We start from the raw sequence: 15,152 nt of genomic DNA on the forward strand, positions 1-15,152 counted from the left end.
TTTGAAGGATCTTCCTAGGTCCTTGTGTGAGGGCATCACAGGCCATTATGTAAAACAATGGCCCTGGAGTTCAGATGATTAAACTTATTTACTTTAACTGCAACTTTCTAAGTGGATTTGCGGGTTAATGTACATGACAAAACATTTGAATTTTACACTATCCTGTTAAAAAATATCCTTTTTTCTTCTGCAGTGTCCCCACGTTTCATGACCTACAGGAAGACATTCTGAGCAAGCTTGCTGATGTCCTTGAAGAGGTATGGAGTCGATCCATCCATCTTAAAACCCACAAGTCATACATTTACCTCAGCAGATTTTACTTCACACCTTTGTTTTATTTAGAGAATAAAATCTAATTCTTGATCATGTTTACTTGTTGAAAGCGGTTTAGGGATTATTAAATTTGTTTAATGGAAGACAGTACAATTGTTGTTTAGTTGCTGTGGTGATGTTGAACTAATTTGCAGACCAACTAGGTGGTGGACCTTAATCTGTTCAGGAATTAATTATGTTGCAGACAGACGTCATTCTACTTTCAACCAAGCTTTGCAAAATGAGTCAATTTTTGTGTTTCATTCAGTGGTGCACTCTGGCATCCATTATGATTTAAATCCTATTATAATGACTTTTTTTTTCTTACTGAAGTGTGAGGTCTGAGGAAAGCATCATCAGTCACTTTCACTGCTGCTTTCCCATTACTTCACACTGATGGAGAGATTAGCTTAATGTATGCATCAATCATAGATTTCATGAAAATTAAGAAAGACTTTGCATCGTATGATAATGCAATTTAAATGCAGATTGAGATTTTTTATGTTTGTCCTATGTAAAAACACTGTAGTGAAAAATAACATCAACTATGCCTGCTTTTAAGATTATTTGATCTTATTTGTTTCAAATACTAATGAATAGTGAGTAATTCCTTATTAAATTATAAACAAAGTATAAAATATTTAAAGTGAAATTGTTCTAAGGGTTAAAATGTTTAGTAAACAAAATTCTGAGTCTCAGAAATTTACAATATTACATAATAGATTTTAAACAAAAATGTCAGACTTCTGAAAGTTTTGGTAATTCAATACTTGGGCCTCCTTTGGCATGAATTACGGCATCAGTACAGCAGGACTTGGTGGAGATCAGCATGCTGTTACATTAAAATGACTTGTTTTTTGTGAGTTTGTTCTGTCCAAATATCAATTTAAGAAATAGTATTTATTAAATAAAATAATAAATCTCCAGATGCTTTTCTGTTAATAAGTAATTAAAAATCTATAAAGTATACTAATTGATCCAATTTTTTGTTTGAAGTGCTTCGGGATTTCTCTGCGTTAGACAAATTGACATTAATTTTTATTTTCTATGATCAAAGGCGTTCTCTTAATTTGAGACAATAAGTCAAATGGTGCTACTAAAGCGAGGCTATAAACATCTGTTTAGTCATTCATCTAGTTTTGATTAGTCCATAAGTGCGTTTTGATTAGTAAAATGAATCAGACTGTTCCCCTTGCTTTGGAGAAAACTATTTGTCGGGGTTAAAATAAACATCATGTGTTTTCACAAATGCACATAACAGTGTGAGGTAGTTTGGTCTAAGAGGAGCTATTGATCTCAGCAGTTTATCAGCAACAGTTCCAGGATATTTCACAAGTTGTGAAAAAAATCTGTGACTGCTTATGCTCTCAGTGTGCAAGGATCAAATGAAACTTTAAATTGAGTTGCCTAGATGCTGTAAAAATGTTTCTCATGTTCTATTAAAAGTGTCACAACTTGCCTTCATCACTTTACCCTTCAAGCACCAGACCCTTTAGAAAATGTGTATACTACCTAGTGCTGGAGGTTATTTCAACCAACACTTAAATGTAAGTGTGAAAATCTTTCACTACTGAATAATTACTTATTGAGAAACCTAATTGAATTGGTAAAGTTGCATTACTAATAGTACTGCAACTCTCAGAAGTTAGTTGCTTACCAAAATACAAAACTAAAATCACAAAATCATGAATCACAATATATTCTTTCCATCCCAGATGCTTTTGGTTTGACTGACAGATAAACTGTATTTTAGTTAAAAGAGAAAAATATTTTTTTAAGGATCTAGTATCACACTTTACAGTATATCACCATGTAATGCCTCAAAATGTTAGCACTAAGCATATTTGTTGCTAGCAAAGGGCATCTGTGCCTAAAAAGTAAATGTCAATATACACAAGTTTATTGTAATGCCAATAATATATTTAATTTGCAACACACATATGTATATATTTTTATGCAGTAGTTTGTATGTAATGGCTGTTTGATAACTTCAGCACTGTAACTTATCCCAGTGGCAGTGTTTCTTAACTCTCGTCCTCAGGGACCGCTGGCCTGCATATTTTAAACGTGTCACTGTTCCAGACCACTTGATTGAATTGATTGCATGACTTTCTCTGCATGCCGTCAAGTGGTGCAGAAGCCTGTTAATCACCCACTTATTCAAGTCAGGTGCATGGCAGAAGGGAAACCCCTAAAACACGTAGAGCAGTGGTCCCTGACCGCTGGAATTGAGAAACTCTGTTTTATTGCTCATTTTTTAAACTTTTTTTATTTTACCAGCCAAACGTTGTATGGAGCTTGAACTGACCTTGACTAAAGTGAAACAGGATAGAGTGTAAAGCAGAAAGTATCATTACATTACGCTAACAATGCTTATTTTTCACATTTCAGATGGGAAAGGTTTGCTTGAACCCTCTCTATTACTTACTTGCTTACTAATTCAAGAATAATTTAAATATTAATGAAGTTTAAACTACTGGTGAATGTTTTTTTTTACATTGGAGATTATTTGGTCATTAAATAGTTAATAAAGTAAACAAACTGATTTATAAATATAGCCTTATTTTTTTGCATAACAATTTTGTTGTGATTTCTGAGGTTTTTTTCACGTGACTTTTCTGCTTCAGTCTGATCTGCTTTATTTTGTTCAGCTTTGACTTCTGGGTTTTTCCTATAGGAATTCTGTAGACGTTTTGAAGATTTTTATTAAGCCGGGGACTGTTTTCTCACACATATGATGTTTTTCTCCTTCATCTTCTATGTGGGTTTTGAAATGACGAACATTTCAAAACCCAGTTTGTAGCGAGATAGTTTCCAGTATGCGCAGGAATACCAAGGATGTAGAAAATTGAGACCTAGATGAAATGATTTTATTTATTTCACTCTTGGTTTGAACAAGTAAGTTCCCATCCATATTAGATGCAATAGTTTTGATCTGCTTTTTTTCTGTTTACCTCATTTTAGGTATAAAAAACAATGCTGATGTATGTATGTATTAATAGCTTACTCTCCTGTCTGTCAGTAGCACTTCTTTTTTTATGTTTGTTACCTTTTTGTCTTCTTCCCTGACAGACGCATTATGAAGAAGGAGAGTACATCATCAGACAGGGGGCCAGAGGAGACACCTTCTTCATTATCAGCAAGGGAAAGGTGAGGACAGTCACACCAGACCGTACCCTCAAGACAGTCCTCATCACAAGTCAGGGCATCCAGGCATATAAAACGCAGCAACAGATGCCAATCTTTGAAGTGAAGGCGTGGTGTTTTTGGATGGAAGTTTGCTATCATCAGTCATCTTCAGATTGGCGGATAGGGAAAAGTGCTGCCTCTTTCATCATCCCTTTGCAGCAGTGATGGGAGTGTTTGGAAAGGGGAAAGGAGTCACTTTGATTTCCCCTTTCAGTAATCAACACTGGCTTTCACACTGGACTCAGTTCTGCGGGAGGGCTTTCAACTTGCCTACTGGTCTTCCTCTTTATTTTGTGACTGGGTGGGTCATGCTCATCTTCAACAGCTTTTCCACCCACTTGCATTGGAATCTGTTTACCGTGTTTTTACCGCCACTCAGGTCTGTTTTGCACCTTTCGCCAGCTCAACTGTGGTGATTTGATTCTCTTTGCAGGAACCAGCCACTGAAGATAATTTTAAAAAATGGTCTGTCTAAGTTTCAAAGAGAGATGTGAAAATAAAAATTGTCTAATGGAAATCAGAAACTAACCAGCAAATCCATCTGGCTGGATTTCAAGAGGAAATGTCTGAAAACATAAGATAAATCTCCAATGAAAATTTTGAGCTACACAGGACTGTTTTGAGCCGTTGCCTTCATAGATACACCAGGAAAGGAACATTTATCCATTCATCCATGTATCTGTCCATAACATTTATAGCAGCAAAAAATAAATTGAATTTAAATGTAAATTGGCCAACACCAACTTACATATAGATCCGAAGCAAAAAAGAAAAACGAAAAGAACATTATAATTACAAAAAAAATGACAGAAAGCCTTCAGTGGTTCCACGTGTTTAATTAAACCTCACTGAGCTTAAAGCATGGTCTGTCTGCCAAAATAAATATTCTGCTTGTGGAGCCCAACAACCTGGACATGAACCTGAAATACAGCATAACAAGAGGGTGTGCCAACACTAACAAACATTTGGCCTGCATCACTCCATCTTGTCCTCGTAAACAAATGTCTCAATCCGTCATGCAGTGAGTTGTCACATACTGTTCACACTTCAACAAACGAGCAGTACACAGAGGGCAATACTTTAGAAAGTCCAGTCCTTACTGGTACAGAGCACACTTTGAGCTTACTAATCAGCCCATTAGCCTGTGCATACATTGTTGCCCCTATTAGAACATTATCTGTCTGCCTTGCATTTCAATGGTGAAAGAGGAAAGAAGATACTCTGTCTTAGGTAAATAATGCTCCAGCGTGTGGTCTCCAGCCACAATTTGAAAAATGAAAGATTTTGTAGCATCGATTCTGAGCTGACATATGCCCAGCATTTACATGCCACTGCTGCAGAATCATTGCAAGTTTAAATGAAATGTCACCGCTGTTACATAATAACACTGCTTAATCACATATTGGACTATAAAGTTATTAAGCCAATGGGTTTTATTGTTAATATGGCTTTGAAAATTACACACAAGTTGTCCAAAGGACAAACCGTAGTACTGAAAATATGTTGGTAACCAAGGATCCACTCTCAAGGTGACAGATTCCCAAGAACTTTCTTGTAAACCAAACCTTCCTGCACCACCTTCTGATCTGAAACAGATGCAGTACAACTTCTTTGGTGTACACTTTTCACTTCCTCTACTTTCTGTCTTAGCTTTTTCTCTGTGACGACAGGATTATACACGATCACAAGTAATTAGGCTGTCAGTCAGCTGCTCGCTGCATTCCAGCACGCTGTTGCTGGATTTATGTCACGACACCTAATGGATGAAGACGAGAGCCTTCATTAGGCGAAACAATCATCTCCATCCGCTCCCCTGAAAATGTACTCAAGTGCCAATCCTGCAGTTTGTAAGTCTTTGGTTCAATGCAGAGTGTAATTACATATGTGCTATCGAGCTGATGAAGAAGTTAGCAATGCCACTTATCTCCTGCACCATAAAGATAAATACCTGGCTGTGACAAAATATTTTTAGAGACAAGTTAGTGTTTTTCAGTGTGATCAACCCAACAAAACAGTTGCTATTAATTTATGTTGTTGATGTTATTTAATCAAATGTTTCTTATCTTCCTTTAGTTGCAAGACATCTTTCAGTCTCTACATCTTCCTCACCTTCTTCACACTACACGCTGCTTACCTGTTACTCTCCTCCTAATATGTCCCTCTTTCGGCAGGTTAATGTGACCAGGGAAGACTTGCCCAATGGAGAGCCTGTGTACCTCCACAGCCTAGGAAAAGGTGACTGGTTTGGAGAGAAAGCACTGCAAGGGTAAGATTGTACCTAATAACTCTCCCGTTCTATCAGTTTCCTCTCATTCTTAAATCTTTCCTCTCAGAATCAGGTGTTTGTCGAGATGCATCGGTGTTTAGTTGTGTCAGACATGACAACTGATGACAGGCAGTGTTGTTGAAAATGAGGACTAAGGAGTTGCATCTTTGCTTCTTTTTTTATACTAAAGGCTCTTTGGCATGAGCAAGAAAAGTTAAAGTTGCGAATTCTGTTTATGTGTTGCCAAGTATTTTTCTGACTTGCTCCCTGCTTCTTGGGAGAAAATAGCAACGTGCCCCATTGGTTTTCTTTGTAGTTCTTTCTGTTAAAATTCTAAAATGTATTCCTGTCCTTTCTTTGGCTGCAGTCTGTGATGGATGTGACAGAACAGATTCAATGAGTGCAATGTAGAGAAGCACTAAACAACCCCTGGAGTCGGCTGGGTTTCCTCACTTACAGCAGAAAGTCCGTGCTCTGCTGGGCCTTTTGAAGGTGGAGTGAATGTTAGAACAGGCACTGAGAAATGAATGGAACCAGAAACTTTGTCTCCAGAGTTGACACAGGGCTGGTGGATGTTATCAGGAGGAGCCATATTGATGGCTCCCTTCAAAGGTTCGACTGTCATGTCTCCAGTCTTTTATGTGTGCTCAGCTTCTCGTTCTGACTGTATCGGCCTGAGTTGCATAAGCCGCTGCAAAACTATAAACTCGGTGCTTTTACAGGTGGGAAATAACATTTTCTCACCAGTCACTTTGGGTTCAAGGTTGATTTTCAACTTCACTAATGTTCAACATCTTCTTTCATATACACAAATAGTCATTTGATAATCAATTCTTGTAACAGTTTCTTTAATTTGGTGTTTATGGATATATAATTGATATCATGGAGTAATAATAAAGATGTTTAAATGTAATGTATTATCAGTAAGTACTGATATAACAAATTCTACTCTGATCCCCCATTTGAGCCTGGTGACTTGTATAACATATAGCAGATTATGATCTCTAATTCAACTAAACTAACTCATTGCTGTCCTGCTTGTAAATATTAGATTCAGATAACCACATTTGCTAATATTAGGCACGGATGGATAAAAATGTTCTTTAAATCCTTGGTTGTAAAAATATGCACAAAAAGATCAAAACTGCAAGGTAGAAATTGCTGATGGCCCAAAATGACCAGCAACCTGCTGAGAACAAAACATTGGCTCATTGCCATCATCCAAAAACTATCCAGTGACATACTAATAAAAAGATTTATTTCCTAGCTCTTATTGAGAAAGTTTGTTGATTTCTGGCCTCTTTACACACATTACTGTGGCACATTACTGTTCAGTTCTTTTATAATGTACAATGGAATATGCAGAAGTCAAACTGCATCTTGGGTTTATTGCTGCCCCTGACCAGACATTGAAACAAACAAACAACATTTTCCTGTTGCAATAGTAAACCAGCTACTGCGGGTTGTGGGCTAATTACATTTCCTCTCTGAAGTTCACTGCTTTTGGCCAGTGAACTTTACTGATGACTCATTTCTCATCAAGATAGAGCTGAAGTCATGAAGGATGAGTTGAGATGTTTGACATGTACATTCCCAGAGCTCCAGTCATTGGTACATGGGGGAGAATGACAGTGGAGACGCGACAAATCCCTATGGAGCACCAGTGCTAACAAACATTATGTCAAAACTGGAACTTCTCAGACCCTCTTGTAATACTTTATTCTCCAGGACAGTAGATGTCCATTAAGATACCAAAAAAGATACTTTTCTGTTTTTTATTTTTAGCCTGTGTATAAAAAGTTTCGAAGACATGACTTCTGGAGTCGTAATGTAAACTGGTAGTTTATATTACAATCATTTATGTAATGATCTATAAGCAGGATCATTACATAAACCCCTGTTTACCTGAAGCATTCCAGAATGTAATGCATTCTCCAGTCCCTTTTAGGCAAACCTGTGCTGGGATGTTAGGTTAAAACTGGTCTATCACAATACTTGATGACCCCAAACAACAGAGTACATGGTCTGTAATCATACTGTCTATTGATGGATTTATTATTTAAGTCCACAATGATGGTAAAACACTGGAAGCAGGACGGGGCATCACTCAACTCCAAACGTTAATTATTGATTTTTATGAGGACTGGGGTCAGATGATGGTCTTTTGGTTTTGCAGGAAGGGAAACTCCTTCTAGACTTGGGGATTTCCTGATTTGTTTTCTCCTGAGAAAGAACCGACTTAAAGTATATCCTGTTAATTTATCGTAAATGTTGTCTGAGTGTACGGGAGTGAAAGAAGGGGAAGCACCAGAGATGTGTTGGTGACTGCTGCTTTTGGTTCGGCTAGGCTGAGGGATGTGAATGTTTGTACTAGCCATTTTCATTTTAAAATTATCACCAATAGACTCCAATTTTTTTTTACATTTTATTTTTGCTACAACTCTGTTCATTTGACACCTGTAATAAACTGCTAAATGTTTATTATTATTATTATTATTATTATTATTATTATTATTATTATTATTATTATTGCCTAGCCAGGCACACTTTTCTTTACACTATTAATAGTTGGAGTATTTTTTTATATCATCCATTTTAAAATGTACTTATATTTCATAAGCTGTCAGGCAAACAAAAAAAATACCCTTCTGCTTTATTGATTGAGAGATGCATCGGGGAACATCCTAAAACCCAGTACACCAAAGGCCGATATCATAAAGATGGAGTGAGATTTGGTTTGTGTCCAGCAACAACTGACATTTCTCACTTCCGGTGGGTAAAAGAAGAGTGCAAATAACAGCCTCATAACCCTCAGTCAGGGATTATAATGGTGTTAAATCTGGTTTAAGAATCTTCATCTGCTAATCAACCCAATGAGATGCAACAACAGTGAAGCACAGAGAAGGCTTTAGTCATTGATGTAAAATCAAGTGGCATTGACTGCCTCAATGAAAGCTGATATTGAAAATCTTTGATATAATAGGTTGTGTTTTAGAGAATTGTTGTTCAAGGGTTTACTGCTGATTGCCGGGTTTGTTAAACTTTGACCTGTCGATACAGACGTCAGCCAGTTGAGATTTCTGTCAAAGAACTATAGCGAAAGCAACATTTTTTTCTCTGACGTTCGTGCTGTAAGTGGCATTTGGCTTTTGAATTGCGCTTTTCTAAAAATTGAGTTTGCTTCGAGTTCGAGGTAAGCTCCGCAGATTGAAGCACGCCAGAGTATGTGGGGGCCTTTAAATGAACATGGAAAACTTTTGTAAATGATTAAGAAAATTGTATCTAAACAACAGAAAACGATGTGGTAGGTATGTCAGGGCAATTGGTTGCACTATAATTCTGCCATATAATAATGCAAAAAAATACCCAAAATGGTGTTGTTCTCCTTAGAAAGAACCAAATGTTCATGATTGAAGAATCACAGTAGATTCAGCTGTAAGAGTCACAACAAAGCCACTAGGAGAATTTACTCCATTAGCTTCACTGTGAGGTTTCCAAAAGGTTGCTAACATTTCGAAATCCAGCTTGTTCCTTTGCAGACAGATGCTGAAAATTCAGGATAAGACTGAGAGTTTATGCTGTTATGCCTTTCTGTTATCTGCTTAAGTTTCAAAAGTCAACCTTAATGAGCAACAACCTTGCCAACAACACATTCTTTTTTTAATTTTTCTTAAAGCTATTTTGCTTCTTTATGCTTCATTTTCAAACTCATTGCTAACATTGATCATTTTTACATCAGTAAAAAACAGCCACACCAAGTTATCTAGTTAGCATAACCTCACTTAGGTATTGTGTGTTTACTAACAGCAAATAAAAGGACTATTAATGTTCATAGTAAATAATTTGGTTTTTTTGCATATACCATATGTTTTTAATACAAACAGAAAACATAGGACTATGTAATCCATTAGGTTTTGTGTCTGACTTTCAAATGTCTTGCTCCCATTTAAAGACAATTTTTAATTAGACAATATTTTCTCACTTCCTTTTTTCATTGCCAGCGAATACATCTTCATACAGTTCTTGACTACTGTAATAACTTTTTTTCTGTCTTTGTGTATCTGTAATGGACATTTCTATGAAATATTTCACTTATTATTGCTTCTAATAAACGGTAACATTATGTATCTGTGAGAAAAAATGCATAAAATATTCAGATATAAAGCAAGACATCCAATATTCCACATGCCTCTGTCAATAAGATCTGTTATATAAATGAAGATATTATCATACATTGTTTAGCATTTGGTTTATTTCAGCATTCAGATACCAGAGAACAACTCCCTGTTTAAAAAAAAATTCAGACAATGTCTGGCATTGAAGACCTTTGTCCAGGGCCAGGAGTGGTGTTACCCTCCTCCAGTTTGTTCAATGCTGTAATGACGTTGCTTCTCTGTGTTTAAAGTTTTACCCAAACATAGATTGTGAAGGGAGAGAGTAATCTCAAGTTTTTATCTGTAATTAGTCAGGCAGAATCATAAGATATGCACTCATGGAAATAGCCTTCATTATAAAAATAAATGCACATGTCGCCATCTGGTGGCCACTGAATGCAAGATCTGTAGTCAATCAGGTTTCAAACGTTCACGTCTTTAAAACGTAAAAAAAACCTTACGACAAACCTGAAGCAGAATTATGAGAAGGAGGAAAGGTTTTCAGTTTATGTGCTGGTAAAACACACGAGTCTTTAATATCACTGGGAGTCCTGGAGATATTGAAAGTAATGAGTCGGCAACAGCTGGAGCTTCACAGATGGCTAGACTTTCCCCATATGTTAAAAACTAATGACTGCAGGATATAAAGTAGGCTGATTATTAAAATGCATGCGAGCCAGAGGAAACATGATCCGGTGCAAGTGGAAGTATCATGTTAGAAATAAAAATGTGATCTTTACTCATTAATAACTTGTAATATGTGCTGTTTGATACGAACATAGCAAAGTGGCTGTCAAAAAGGTGGAAATTGTGAATTAATCGGCCCTGATGTAGAACAAAAAATGAGAATCTCTACCAAACAACTGATGGTAAATGAGAATCAGATGACTGCAATCAGCAACCAAAATCAAGTGCGAGGGAGGGACAGAAAGCAAGACAAATATCAGAGACAGGCTGAGGGAATAACACAAATATGCAAACCAAAAGAAAAAAAATAAGCCAAGACAAGCTAAGCAAATTAAACCATAATGCTAATTCTGTGTCATCTTATCACATCTTATGTAAATTTAGATATTTGCCGCAACTGCTTTTGTGTACATTTTAAATAAATGCATATGACAATAGATGAGTACTGCAGTCAAAATTATATATTTACATACACTGTATTAAAATAGACCATTCTCCTCTCCCTGTTTTGATTTGTTACGATTAGGAAAATCAATGAAAAACAATGTTTTTAGATAATTTGTTTTATCAGAAATGTTGAGAGTGATTTTTTTAGGGGGTGTATGTTATTTCACACAAGGTCTTAACCCTTGTGTTGTCTTGTGGGTCAAAAGTGACGCAGTAGCATGTTTAGCTGTAGAAAAAATACCCTAACCTATCTTTTTCTGACTTGAAATTGTATTACTTTTCCTAAATTGACCCAGTCATTAATATATTTCCTTAGTATTTGGTAGTTTTGTTTTGGATTATGTGACTTGGGTAAAGCATTTAGGGAATCCTTCCAAAGGTATCTCACAATAGTTTTCTGGAATTTTGACTTAATTTCTCCTGACAGAAAAGATGTAACTCTATCAGTTTTGTGGGCCATTTTGCATTATTTTCCTCTTCCTGGCTGTGTTAAAATATGAATGTTTTGTATGCTAAGAAATCATTTTGCATTCAGTATTTTTATAAGAGCCCTTATACTTAATTGATTTTAGGCATTTGTTGTGTACAAAAGCAGGCATTTTCATTTTTGTGTAACATTTTAATCAAACTTTTCACTTGTATTTATTGTAAAAAATAAACGAACAAAACACTACTGACTAATCTACTAATCTCCAGAATGAAACAGAACCAACCTCAGTAATCAAACATTTGCAAGCCTCAGCTTGGATGAGTTGATGAAGGTTTTTCCTCTGAGCCCCGTTTTCAAGAAGATTCTCTCCAAAGGAGACGAGCCAAAGTGAATCACCAATATTATTTTACTATTGTAAAATCACAGCAAAACATATTTACATGCAGTTATTCACTGCAAAAGCAGCAGTATGGTGCTTTTAACAGACAAAAAAAAAACATAAAACATGATAAATACAAAAGCAACAGACATGACATTTTTCCTGCTTCAGGAAGGATTTTCTCTGACCGGCAGTGTTGCAGTCTGTTAATGTAAAAATAATTACTTAATGCAAAAAAAAAAGTTTTGCTGACTTTGAGGGTTTTCTGGTTTTAATAATCTCCTCCTCATTAATCTCCCTCAAGAAAACAAAATCTGTCATGATTATATGGATCAGCTGCCTTTGTAAGGTCAGACATTTTGGATTTTTCTTAGGGGTTTTCATCAAACAACTACAGCATGTGGAAACAGTAAGACTTATTCTAACGGCAGTTTATATGATGAGTGGTTTGTGAGCCAAACTGGATCACAATCTACATTGCTGCATTCAATTCACTTTATTTCTTTTGTTTCCTCATTTCAATCCCACTTAAAATCTGTTGTCTCCAGTAGCCTTAATTTTCCTCGACCAAATGTAGAGAAATGCACTGACAAATATTGTTGGTCATTCCCTTTCGGCAGTAGATGGGGCATCTCAAAGCATTTCTGTTTAAGGCCAAAAGCTGGACAGCAATGGCCCTGGCTCCACTCCTCTCCACCAGACCATTTTTGCAGTTTGATAGCATAGCTATATATATATGATTATTGAGCGGCATGCATGATATGTACCCTTTAAATGGCAGTGAGGGGAAAAAAAGTTGTCTGAAGTCATGCCCAATCTCTTTTAAAAATATATAATAGTATTGAAAAGTTCATTTTCATTAAGTGAAACACATTTCATAGATTCATTGCACAGACTGATGTCTTAAAACTTTTGTTATTAATTATGATTATTTCTCGCTTGTAGCTAATGAAAACATAACATGTAGAATAAGAATATATCAGGCCAATAAAAAAAAAATCAATGCTGAAATATGTGCTTAAATATAATTTACCTGCTTAAATGTTGCTTTCTAAATGTTCATCAGAATGAATATTCAATTCAATTTAACTGAATATGACTTTATATCATATATATCATATTTACTTTACAAAATAGATGTAAACTGCTGTCTTGTACTGCCAACTTTTCAAAGCATCTTAAGGGCTCCTCCAGGTTTGTTTAATGAAGAAACAAGAACAAAAAGTGCTTTTTCTATCCCAACATTTCCTTCCTATTGTGTTCATCTGAGTATCATAAACGTATTTTGTAACGGAGCGTCTTGAATAAGACAAGCGCATTCAATCCCACCTTTGATAGGTAAACATGTCTTGGAAATTTAAATGCTAGAGATGCTGGCCGTCTTTGCAACAAGCTTTTGATCAGAGAGCTCTTCCAAAGGGTCATCCTGGTAATTGTGAGTTAACGGTCTGTGTTCTCGATCATGAAACTCAATAGCCCCTACTCACCAGCTTTTCTGTCTTTCTGAAGATCTGGTCTTTGATCTATGAGAACAACACATTTACAAGTCAAAGTCTATTCTCCTGCTATGTATATAATTAGCTGAAACTCTTGAGAGGGCTGGCGAGGGGAAACAATAGAAGATATAATAGATTACACACTTTCTCTTGAGAACGTCTATGTATAACCCTGAACGAACATCACTGTATGTATTTGTGTGTACATCCCAGTAGATGCATGTTCCAGAAAATGAAATGCATCCACGTTGGTGTGCCGTTTTGAAATAGCTTACAGCTTACGCAATGGTTCATGTTTTCTGTCAGGAAGAAGAGTGAAATTTTGTCTTCACAATATATGTGACAGTACTTCAAACAATCTCTGACCTTAAAACATCCACTGAGTGAATACTGTCTATGGATGCTGATCTAAGTGACAGATCAATGCGATATCAGGTAACATTCAGAGACCAACAACAGCGATCTCATTAATTATTGCCATCAGCCAGGGTTAGTGTTGGTATGCTGCCTCTGTCAGCCAAGTTACTATTTTTTTATTCAAACACTCTTTTATGTCAAAATAACATATTTTTGCAGCGTTTGCATTCAAGACCAATCTATCTGTAATCGAAAAATAAAATAAAAATAAAAGGAGCTGGTAGTTAGGTTTACAGACTATCAAGTAGTTGCTTCTTTTCTTTTAGCTTTCTAAAGTCTGATCATTTCATTCTGGTTTATGCATATTAGAAATATCATTTTGCAGTTTACCTTGGTGTAATGAAAGACAGCAGGCACATATCTTTTTAGCTGCTGTATTAATATTTTTTTCTTCCCAGAACCTGCTAGTAAAGGTACTGCTATTATGCTGTAGCAAAATATTAAGCGGAATCTGAACGTTTTTGGGTTTTTTCTTTTAGCAGTCGTGTTGCACATGTACAATTTTGTCAACGTTTCCTAATATGGGTTTTGGTTGCAGCACAAAATGCATTGATCAAAGATGTTAGCACAGCTGTATAGAATTATCTCATTCCTTTCACTCCAACTCTTCCCATCTTATAAATCACATTCCTGTCTTCTGCTGTTCATGCTTTATATTTACATTCCTGTTTTATATCCTTGTATGTAATCCCCGGTTGTTAGACATTTGTATAAAACATACCAAATATTTTTAAAGTCCTGTAGGCATTTGCTTACATAGCTGTTGTTTGCAGTACATGCCTCTGCAACATAATAACACATACTGTACAGGAATGTTTCCTGTTTAACAGTAACACTGGAATTATATTCAGAAATTTACAGTTCCACTTGGAATAGGACTGTAAATGCTTTTTTTCTGCTGAAATACAGTTTTGAACAGGGAGTGAGTCATTAATGTTTTCATCTAATGTTGGAATCTAATAAAATATTTGAAATCAACATTTGTAGAGTTAATCCTGTATGCCAGAAAACAGGTTTTATTTATGCATTTATGCAGAATGTGATTTTTACAACAGGAGTAATGGTCCAAAAACGCGTACCTTTAATTTTAGGTAGGACTCTTCCGTTTCTGCCGTACGTGTACTGAGTGAATGTTGCAATGTTTAAAGTTAAACATATGCAGAATGTTAACATGCATAATTAAGTGCATAAAGCTACAGTCCACAGTGCAACTTTAAAATACAATACAAAACAAGATGACCTCCCAGATGCGACTAGAATTGAAAGTTTCTTATGTAGCTACAGTGACAATGAGTAAAGAACGCAGGTCTGAAGCAAATATTTGTCAGAACATTGCAGCTCTAATCATTTCTACAGTCACAAATGTTTATATTTA

At 35.9% G+C, this 15,152-nt stretch overlaps 1 protein-coding gene across 2 annotated transcripts in view; it reads left to right on the forward strand.

Moving 5' to 3' along the window:
- Positions 1-15,152, forward strand: part of LOC103476798 (cGMP-dependent protein kinase 1) — a 91,193-nt gene that overhangs the window by 59,862 nt on the left and 16,179 nt on the right. For both annotated transcript variants that reach the window (XM_008429389.2, XM_008429387.2), the window contains exons 5-7: positions 194-257; positions 3,385-3,462; positions 5,673-5,767. In XM_008429389.2, coding sequence (XP_008427611.1) covers positions 194-257; positions 3,385-3,462; positions 5,673-5,767 — 237 coding nt within the window. The remainder of the gene's footprint in view (positions 1-193; positions 258-3,384; positions 3,463-5,672; positions 5,768-15,152) is intronic.

The sequence above is a fragment of the Poecilia reticulata genome, linkage group LG15 (assembly GCF_000633615.1).
Source record: "Poecilia reticulata strain Guanapo linkage group LG15, Guppy_female_1.0+MT, whole genome shotgun sequence".
In the NCBI taxonomy this organism is placed as follows: Eukaryota; Metazoa; Chordata; class Actinopteri; order Cyprinodontiformes; family Poeciliidae; genus Poecilia; species Poecilia reticulata.